At 38.4% G+C, this 9,957-nt stretch overlaps 1 protein-coding gene across 2 annotated transcripts; it reads right to left on the bottom strand.

Annotated features, from left to right (window-relative positions):
• Positions 1–302: 302 nt before the first annotated feature.
• Positions 303–9,649, bottom strand: glyr1 (glyoxylate reductase 1 homolog (Arabidopsis)). 2 transcript variants are annotated; one of them, XM_061302951.1, is made up of 16 exons: positions 9,526–9,649; positions 8,416–8,452; positions 8,248–8,327; positions 8,035–8,173; positions 7,853–7,963; positions 6,743–6,820; positions 4,306–4,359; positions 4,092–4,142; positions 3,932–4,005; positions 3,690–3,789; positions 3,335–3,445; positions 3,152–3,253; positions 2,902–3,064; positions 2,390–2,569; positions 2,105–2,229; positions 303–1,978 (listed from the first exon to the last, which is right to left on the bottom strand). In XM_061302951.1, the coding sequence occupies exons 1-16, from the start codon at positions 9,561–9,563 to the stop codon at positions 1,904–1,906; spliced, it is 1,518 nt and encodes a 505-aa protein (XP_061158935.1). In that variant the 5' UTR covers positions 9,564–9,649; the 3' UTR covers positions 303–1,903. The 2 variants fall into 2 exon arrangements, with proteins under 2 accessions (XP_061158935.1, XP_061158936.1); XM_061302952.1 differs by lacking the exon at positions 6,743–6,820.
• Between the last annotated feature and the right edge of the window lie 308 nt (positions 9,650–9,957).

Here is a 9,957-nt window from a genome sequence, read left to right as displayed (position 1 = left end):
AGAGAAAACAAAAAAGGTTTTTATATATATTTCTCAGACTGACTTTCAAATCTGTGCAAAACTCAAAGTTAATAGGCACACAGGAAAAAAAATGAAAACTTCTGTGGAAAAGTCATTACTTCATTGTCCTCTATTTTTTTCTATGAAATACGTCTTTTCTGTGGTTGTCAGCTCCCCAAAAGTATTTCTCTTCCATAAATGTCTTTGGCTCACTCACCTTACAGCGATTCTCTAAATAGTGTAAAAAGCTACTATTTGTGGAAATAAAGGTAACACCAAAAAAAAACCAATACTTCTGCCAGTAATGAGGAAAGGATTTATTTAAACAGCACAAAAGCCTTAATAATTTCACATGTACAAATCATAAATATCCCCCAAATCACCAAAGGTTGCCATCCTTAAACTGCTTCCAAATGATTGGCATGTGATTTGATAAATCAGATTTTCAATTTACACTTCTGCATTAGGACAAAACATTGTTAATTGGCTTTAAAGAGTCAAAATTGTTTAGGCCAGTAATTGAAGATATAAAATGTTTTGTAATCAAACTCCTGGTGCTATTTACATCTGGCTTTTAAAATACCCTCAAACTGTTTATCTGGAAAGTAAAACCTTCCAAGTTGAAAAATTACTGAATGGTATGTTGGACTATTAAGCATGCATCTTAAATCTGTATTGTCATTCATAGATAAACCTGATTCTTCTGCTGATAAAAAAATAAAAAAAAAACACCAAAAACAACAACAAAAAAACAGGGCGCTCATTTTTATCCAAGAAAACAATTCTCTAAACTGACTTCCTGGCATCGCTGTGTCCATCTATTCATCTTAGCATTTGGTTCTCTGACCAAGTCTGCAATATAACAAAACGTACCAAACTAGGTGTCTGCTTTACGTAAGGGTGCCAGTGACTGAACAACGAAAATGAAAATTTGCTGCTAAGAATATTTTATTCATTCTACAGCTTTCAGTCAGTGAAACAATTCTCAGTCATATAAAAGTGATTCTTCATTTTTACCCAATCAATGTCCAATGTTGCCTTGCTGAACATTGGCAATATTTTTTTTTTCCTTCCAAACAATCAAAAAAAAAATAATCCTGATTGACATTTGGGGCCATCTCATTTAAAATACAACTCAAAAGTGGATTCCCCTCATGCCAGGATAATATACATTTATAAAATGAAATAAAAGAGAAAAATAACTGAGAATTCCAAATTAAAAACCAAAACAAAACAAAATATGCAGGAATAGCAATATTGAAGAGAACGTCTAATTCTTACTGCATTTTAAGGCTGTTGTCCTAATTGTGGTTAGGAAATACAATAAAGTTCTATGTAAAAATTTCAACTGTCTGTCATATACGTAAATATGCCACAACCAAACCACACAAATAAAAATAAATAAATCCAATGAAAGTGTTCAGGGAGTATTATATTAAGGCAATGCAGTGGCATGTTCTCTTGTTTCACTCTTGGAATTTGAGATATTCAAAGAAAAGACTTTAGACAAACTTAAATGACCTCATTTGCACCTAAAAATATTTGGGGTGATGCATTCAAAACCTAACCGCAAATCATGCGCCCTCGCAAACAACCTATGCACGTTACTTTCGCCACTAGTCTGATGTCAGAGGTCTGTTAAGATGGCCTCCACTTGCAAGTAGTACAAGAGCGGTAATCACACATCATCCCCTCGGTTAAGTCAGTGCAATGTTCAATGTTTCCTTATCGTGGAGAAATTGCAATCCCATCAGTTGTGGGCATATAACCGACCGAGCGGGCGCAAAACAAAGGGGGATAACGCTGTAAAATAAAACGAGAATTAAAAGGATAAAACGGGTTACATCAAGAGGAGAGAAAAATTAAAGACTGTGTGGTCCAAGACAGTAAGTCACACCTCAATCTAATGAATGTAGGCTCGGTAGACTGCAGAAATATCATTGTCTGACTGGTCCAGTGCCTTGGCCCTCTTGTACACCTATAAAAAAACAAAACAAGGCGTTTTTCTTCTTTTGCAACCCATTATAGAAAGTTAATACTAAGAATTTAGATCTTTTATTTTGAAGGAAGAACAAAAGAGCAACACGACACAAAGTAAAAGTACCTCATTGGCAGCTGCAGCCATTGGGGTAGGATGGTTGGCCATATCCCCCATGGAGATGGCAAGCCTTAAATCTTTCTGAATGTGCTTCAAATAGTAGTCTGGCTTAAAGTTGCCTTGTAGAATATCTACGTAAGGCAACAAGAAAAAAAGAAAAAACAGAAAAAAAACCCCACATGAATAATATCTGTGTATATTGTTCAAATGTGAATTGTCATGCACAGAGATATTGCATCATTTTGACTAAAACAGACAAGCTGTCTTTAAAACCCCATGGACTTGACTTACTTTGACATTTCTGGTCCACAAAGGTACTCGCCATCTGGCCCTGGCATAGAATGTCCAAGAAGGTCTGCTGTGATTGGCCTGTCGCCTGAGCCAGAGTGAGTCCTTCAGCAATGGTGGCCATGAAGCTGCCCTGCACCATGTTAAGGATGAGCATCATTCTTGCTGCGTTACCTGCTTCACCTTTGAAATAAAAATGGCACATTTTGGAACACACACAAAAACACCACTGAGATTACATCATTTTATTTGAATTTATGCAACCGCATTACTCAAGTTCTTTATTTACCATCTTTAAAATGTAATTTTATTCACTTCTATTTCCGATTCTCATAATTATATGTGGCTTATGTGTAGAAAAATAAATACATGTAGTTTGCTATTATTTTGTGGATGCCGTTTACATATTAGTGAAACTCAACAGACAGAATTTGATGATATACATCTTTAACAGTGTAAGTGACACACAAAAAAAAAAAAAAAAAAGATGGCTGGCATCATTACCCGCCACATACCCAAGAAGAAGGAAGTCTTGCCCATAGCTTGAAAGCAGCTGCTGCAGTCCTCATAAACAGTTCGGTCCCCGGCTGCCAAGATGACCAACATCCCGTCATTGGAGAGCTGCTGGCTTCCGGCCACTGGAGCCTCCAGGAAACGGCCACCCCGTGATGTGACCAGCTGATTTCAACAATGCATGTCGCAAATTAAAGCCTACAATTTTAAAGGTGTTGTCAACACAAAGCACACTATTCTGGGTTGACAAACCTGTGAGAGTTCTGTAATAGTCTCTGGGTCAACGGTACTCATCTCGACATAGCATTTGCCCGGCCTGATTCCCTGCAGCACTCCACTGGGACCCAAAACCAACTGGATCAAATCACACAAAAAACATTCGTATCTGCAAAGCCAAAACCATCAGCAATTCGGGATTCTTTTCTTCAAACTCACATCTCGGGCAGCTTTTGGGTCAGAGACACAAGAGAATGTGATGTCACACATTGAAGCCACTTCTGCGGGAGTCCGACCCAACCTGGCTCCTTCTTGGATGAACAGGTCGCACTGGAACACATAAAGGGCCGGTTCGAAACGGCTTAACTGACTACATTCTAAAATGAGTTACCATCAAAACTATTTCTGCATATTATTTTGATTAAAGAGCATCAGGATAATAATATAAGAGTTCCGTATTTATTATTACAGCAATACAGCCATGGTCAGAGCCACAGAAGGGGAAGGCCCATATTTGGTCATTTTGTAACAGCAGCAGTCTTTTTTGACACAAGATTGCTTTCGAACATCCTACCTTTTCTGCTGTGCGGTTCCAGACGGTCACAACGTGACCCATTTTCAACAGGTTCGATACGATGCCGCTACCCATCAGGCCCAGACCGAGGAACCCTATCCTGGAAGTAAACGAGAAAACAAACTGGTCAAATGTGATCCGAATGGATAAAACCCCCAAACCCTAGAAACCACTTCAAATTCTTCTACGATTGCAAATTTCTATTTTTATATTTTTTTTTTTTACACCAAACGTCCTCCTACCTTTTATCGGTCGGTGTGATGCTGCCATTGATGGCCGTGCTGTCTGCCGCTTGAATGGATGTTGATGCTGTGTCCTGTCAAATCAAAAGCTATAGTTGTCTTTCCGAGTGAATGTAATTCGATTTCAAAACGATATAGTTTCAAAGTCGCTCCACTGTACCTCTTCAATAATTTTTAGACGCTTGCTTATCGGTTCCATGGATGAGGCAGGCTAATAAAACACAGCAATAGAGGATGCAATAGTGTTATGTATTTGACACAAAAGCAGCTGAGCTTCCCATTTTGAGATGCATAACGCAACAGTGGATTTAGGGGAAAAAAAGCAGACAATCTATATTGGCTTTCAAGTTCCAATGCACAACAAATACTCTTACCTTCTCAGACTGGCTAAGCAAGAAATGATGAAAATGTGGGTCATCCTTCACAGGCTGTAACAGAATAAGGAATTCATTGGAAGGTGCTCTTTTTGAAAAGGAGCATAAATAGAGAACACCATTGGTCTTTCTGTGACCATTTGGAATGACTGTTTTGCTGCTAGAAAGCAAAATGTCATTTCAATCCCAGAATATCCATCCATTTAACGCTTGGATCACAACTACCCTGACACGTATGTAAATATCAGTCATCAATGAACCCAGCATGCTTGTTTTTGGAAATGTGGGATAAAGCCTGAGTACCAGGGGGAAACCCCCATAAAGCACCAGGAGAACCCCCACACATAAGAGGGCCTAAACCAAGATTCAAATTTCTACAACAGCTAGATTTGAAAAATACACAAGAAAAAAAAAAAAAAAAAGTTGGCCGCCAACAACAAATGTTAAAGGGAAAAAGAAATTCAATAACATTTGAGATGAATTTTCATTTCACATCGTAAACAGGGGTGCACAAAAACCAGACCGTGCATAATCAGCAAATCAGCTCAAATTGCAAGTCACTGTGTGTTTACTTAAGTTGAAGAGTGACATTTTACAATTCAGTTTATAGTAATTCTGTTTATTATTGGCTGTATACCTTTTGTTATAATGTATCTTTGCAAAAGTTATTTTTGAGGATGGTAAACCTTAAAACAAATGAGAGCAATAGACTGTTGTGAAAATGATGGACTGGGCAAATCTAAATTTCATCATAATTTAGCTTCTGACTTTTTAAGATCATAGAAATATCAGAATCGAAGAAAAAAAAAAATTCAAGTGCTGAACGGCATTAGGGAGGGGTGGTTGACTTAAAGTTCTGACGCTGCACTGCATTGCTTGCAGCATGTGACTTGTTAAATGATCTTCTGCCCTCACTGAGAAAGCTTTAGCTTTTTAATCAGATCCCAGTTGGAATTTCTTGGAAAACCAACCACGCAACAAAAGGAATTAGACCACTGTAAATGTAAACACAAAAATAGGTATTATACAAATTATGTGACTTTTTAACCCCCACAAAATAACTTACAGGACGATGTTCCACTTATGTGAAAACAAAACAAATAAACACCCAAGTTGGGGAGCATACCCAGATCTGGAACCAACTAACCAGCCACTGAGCTAAAACTTCAGTCGTTGTCGGCCTTGTAACCTACTCACCCCGGCTGCCATGTAGGATTTTGGCTGTGGGCTCATTTTCCCCATGTCAAAGCACCACTTTCCGCTCAGTGCAGTTGTTGTGGGAATGTTGAGCCTTTTCGACTCAAACTAAAATGGCGCTGAACGTTTTCCACACATTCCTTCCAATTAATAACACACGTCACTTTCATGGATTATAACCCAAAAAACAAGCAGCTGTATGGCATGGCAATGGTTGTAATGAAGACCTCCTGTTAACATTGACAAGTCTAATGATTGGCCACTCATCTAAAGTACAGTTCACACTCATTTGGAGGAGAAAGGGGCTCACTTAATTGAGCTGAAGCTAATCTGAGGATTCAGCAGTCAATCAAAGTACTACGTCCCTTACTACACGAGAACATCTGATGGGGTGAGTTTTTTTTTTTCTAAATGAAATTTACCGTGTTAGGCAGAAAAAAAATGTACACATTAAAGTCCATGCTTCGAATAATGAAAAGACCAACGAAAATGATTTGAAAAGAAAATATTTGATTTTTTTTTAATGGGAATGTTTTGGTGTGAATATGATATTTTCATGCAGTTACCCATTTGCGTCATAGTTTTATCTCTCAAATGCTGTCGGGGGGGAAAAGGAAAAAAAACTTTAACTGTACTTTAAACTTTCTATCCATCCATGGTCATAAACTGCTGAAGCCACATATTAGGTTCAACTAAACCCTAGAAGAGTGATTCTCAACTGGTGAGTTGGGACCGAACAGTTGGCTGAGGATTCATTCAAAGTGGGTCACGCGCAGTTTGTAAAAAGAAAAGAAGGGTTGCTTCACACAAATACAGTATTTTTCAAAAGGCAAATATTCTCCAAGGCAAATTTGGAACATTTTCGTTATCATTTATCTCAATTGATGTAAAAGTGGGCCGCGCCTTTACGACGACAGGAAGATGCGAGTCCCATTTGGCAACAGTTGAGAACCACGGCTACAACCCATGCTTTAAAGTCGCTTGGTGGTTAGGTCAAATCATATGTTCTCTATGAACTCAAACAAAAAAAAATCAGCCCTTTGAAAGCCTCGACACACTCAAATGTGTCAAAACCAAAAGGGCGGAACCAAACAGAATCAGTGGTCAAGTGCAAGCACCAAAAGGTCAGAAGGGAAAAGTCGGCATAGTTGTTCATTAAAGCCAAGGGTTAAATTGAGGTAGAAGAAGGGCAAGGCAAAGCAAGCTTGGTGGGAAGTATGGGTGGGATGGGTTCACCTACACTGCTTTCCCATTTGAATCCAGATGCAGCCCCCAGCCTCTCAATAGTGGACGGCTCAGGGTCAGAGTCAGTTAAGTCCTTTAAGGAGGAAAGAGACACACATTCACCTTTTAAAACAGAGGGTGAATTTGCTGAGATCTCCGGGGCCTGCCCATTTCAAATATGACAAAACCACAAGTTTTTAGTCTTCAAAATACCAATGTTAAAATGACCTCCAGTGTGACAGACACAAATTACATGAACATAACTCAAAACTAATACATACAAATGTGAGAAGCGACCACTAGTCTGAATTTCCAAACGATTTTGAAAATTAATATTTGGCATACTAATGAGCTGAAAAGTATTCTAACCAAAGAGAAATGATGCGTTGTCCCCACACTCTGAATACACCGTGTTGCTTGCAGCAACCATGTGACATGTATGGAATTTATCTTTACACCCCATTTGGAGTGTAGTAAAACAACAAAACAAATATTGAATCTTGAAATAAGGGACATACTTCAATAAAACAAATATCGCTATAATTATATCCATTGTACCAACTATGTCCATTAAAGCAAAACATTCAAATAACTTGACTAAAGGTTTGCAAGGGCAAAAAAATAGGTGCAAACCAAGAGAGTCATCCCAAAAAAAATTACTTTTAATAATTTGTTACTTTAGAGGTGTGCATCATTAAACCTTTTCAGCCATATTTTGGAATGATGCAAACTCAGCCAACGCAATTTGTGTTGAATTTGAAATTCGTACATAACCCCTGCCACAATGCACGGGAACTTCTCGCAATTGTGATCATCATGCGGATGCCCGGGAGCTCCTGGCTAGCAGATCAGCTTTTGCATCGGTTTGGATATGCAATCGAGTTTGTCTGGATTTTTTTTTTTTTTGCATGTGGACCCATTTATTATATTAGGCACAACATGCTCACCAACAGCATGTGTAATCTGTTCATGCAACTGAGTTCCCGCAGTTTAGATCTTTAAAGGCATGGACTGTTGCAGATGTCTGTGACAATGTATTTTTAGTGCTAATGTAGTGCTCAGTGTGGGTCCTTTGTGACTAATTGACAGAACAGACATTTTTCTTGTCCAATTCTGTCTTACTGACCTTCTCAGATGGGTCCCTCAAGGCACTGAGATCCTCATCGTCCTCATCCAGTATTTTTAGTGGTTTCTTAGGAGTCTTCTTTCCTTTGGAGTCTCCTTTACCTTCAGCGTTCTTTAAAAAAAACAATCATTCAGATTTTACTTGCCGATATACAACTGATCTTTATTAGACAAGTCACTCACCTGTTCTTTCCCCTTTGATTTTTTGAGAAAGTCTTCCACTGCATCGACAGCCTGCTGGAAGCGTTTGCCTTTATTTATCTTGATCATTTCCTCTTTATGAGGATGGTAGGGCTTCAGCTGCTCCACTTTGATCCAAGCACTGAAAGAGAATTGTAATCATATGCACTTATTGAAGAACAAGCTCAGTAAAGACATATGCTGATATTTACTTACTGGTCTTCAGTTCCAAAGAATTTCACAAAGTGGCATTTTTTGCCCCGTGGCTTTTTCAGGTCCTTGGGCGGGCTCACAATCTACATTGAAAATAAATATAAATGTCATAAAAACCACTAGTGACAGTTATTTGTTTAAGTTTTGTAAGTGTTTTCCATCTGTATTTACCTTTCCTGGCCATGGTGGATAGCGGCCAAGTTTCCCCCTGAAATTAAAGTATTTAGCCACTGCTTACTGTAGAAAAATACTATGCAGAAACGTAGTGCTGTTTTATACATTTTTTGAAAACAATTGTTTTAGGATGTTGGATAGTTCGACATACATAGACGTGATTTTTCAAAATTGGGTTGACGATTACTGAATCAACAAAGTAGCGCAAATTCAAACTAATTTAAAAACTGCTCGTTTTCTTGCATTTAATTCAACTTTTGTATACTAGTCAATAACCAATGCCGTTTAAATTACTTTAATTTTTGACAGGTTTGTTGACAATTACAACCTCAAATGTTGGAGGAATAAAATCGGGCAAAATTTGACTTTCTCCAAGGAAATATTCAAAAACATTCTATATTGTAAATTATATGAAGGGTTAACAGTTAGCAAGAAAACCACTCTTTATAGAAAAATGTTGGGTACTTAATGTCCCTTTTGTTTTCTGCATTACAGTACAAGTCTACGACAGGGGAGGAGCATTTGCGACAAGAAACGCGATCAAGTGTAATATAGGCCACCGTTAATAGCAGCTTGATATACATATCGTTTCAATAATACATAGGTCACAATAAATCAACTGGTTAAACACGAAAGAAACGCTTCGGATTGAGCGAGTGGACGGATAAGAGAGTGTTAACGCCTCCGTGCTAACCTAGATTTCCGCTTAATCAACCGTGTCTACTAAAGCTCGTCTTTAGGGCAGGAAATTATACAACACGTCAAGTCCAATACGAACTTTAAAGGATAAAGATCGTGGCAGTGAATTACGTGGTCAGAATAGCATCCACAAAACGAGGGGGGAAAAAAATCCATGATTTGAACATCTGCAGGTTTTTCCGCTAATGTTAGCAAGGAGCTAGCAACGAATGTTGAGTCAGCTTGGCTAACAATTTGTTTGGGTTGTCCGTTGTCCATCAACTAACCAGCTGGCTACCACTTGACGGATTTACATGTAGTTAGTGCTTAATTCTATTAGTTTTTGATACAAAAAATAAAGCAAAATTGATCAAAATAGAGACCATAGCGAGTGAAAAGTGGCATGTTTTAACATTTAAAGGTTCTCACCATACTAGATCTCCGATTCTCAGATGCACCGTCGCCATCTTGCAACACTAATAAAACGTCGCAACGAATGAGAGGAAAAGACAACACTTCACACACCCACTAAACACGAAGCGAAGCCCCGCCTTTCCTGTCCACAAAGCGCCTGCCATTGGCTGAGAGGCACTGCACTCATTTTCCGGTGGGCGGGGTCACATGCACAAAACTGACGTCAGTGACAAAACACAAAATTAGTTTGAAATAGAAAGGAGACATAATTGTATATATGATATTTGTTGCATTTGCATATAATAAATGCAACACGAATGACATATGATGAATGACAAAATTATGTCACATCTGAGGTGGACTGGGTGCCAATGCAAGTTGCAACGCAGTTCTTATGTTCTTAATGTATTTTTGAAAGGCGTGAGTTTGGTCAAATATAACACTACG

Source organism: Syngnathus typhle, linkage group LG17 (genome assembly GCF_033458585.1).
Source record: "Syngnathus typhle isolate RoL2023-S1 ecotype Sweden linkage group LG17, RoL_Styp_1.0, whole genome shotgun sequence".
NCBI lineage: Eukaryota > Metazoa > Chordata > Actinopteri > Syngnathiformes > Syngnathidae > Syngnathus > Syngnathus typhle.
The sequence above is the reverse complement of the archived record's forward strand: the minus strand, read 5'-3'. Positions and strand labels throughout refer to the sequence as shown.

What these genes read in the sequence shown, in the direction of transcription:
- glyr1 (XM_061302951.1), bottom strand. Translation starts at nt 9,563, where the DNA reads ATGGCGACGGTGCATCTGAGAATCGGAGATCTAGTATG. An exon ending in AATCAAAGGGGAAAGAACAG is followed by an intron (nt 7,964 to 8,034) that starts GTGAGTGACTTG and finishes TTTTTTTTAAAG; the next exon opens with AACGCTGAAGGTAAAGGAGA. An exon ending in TGAGGGACCCATCTGAGAAG is followed by an intron (nt 6,821 to 7,852) that starts GTCAGTAAGACA and finishes TCCTCCTTAAAG; the next exon opens with GACTTAACTGACTCTGACCC.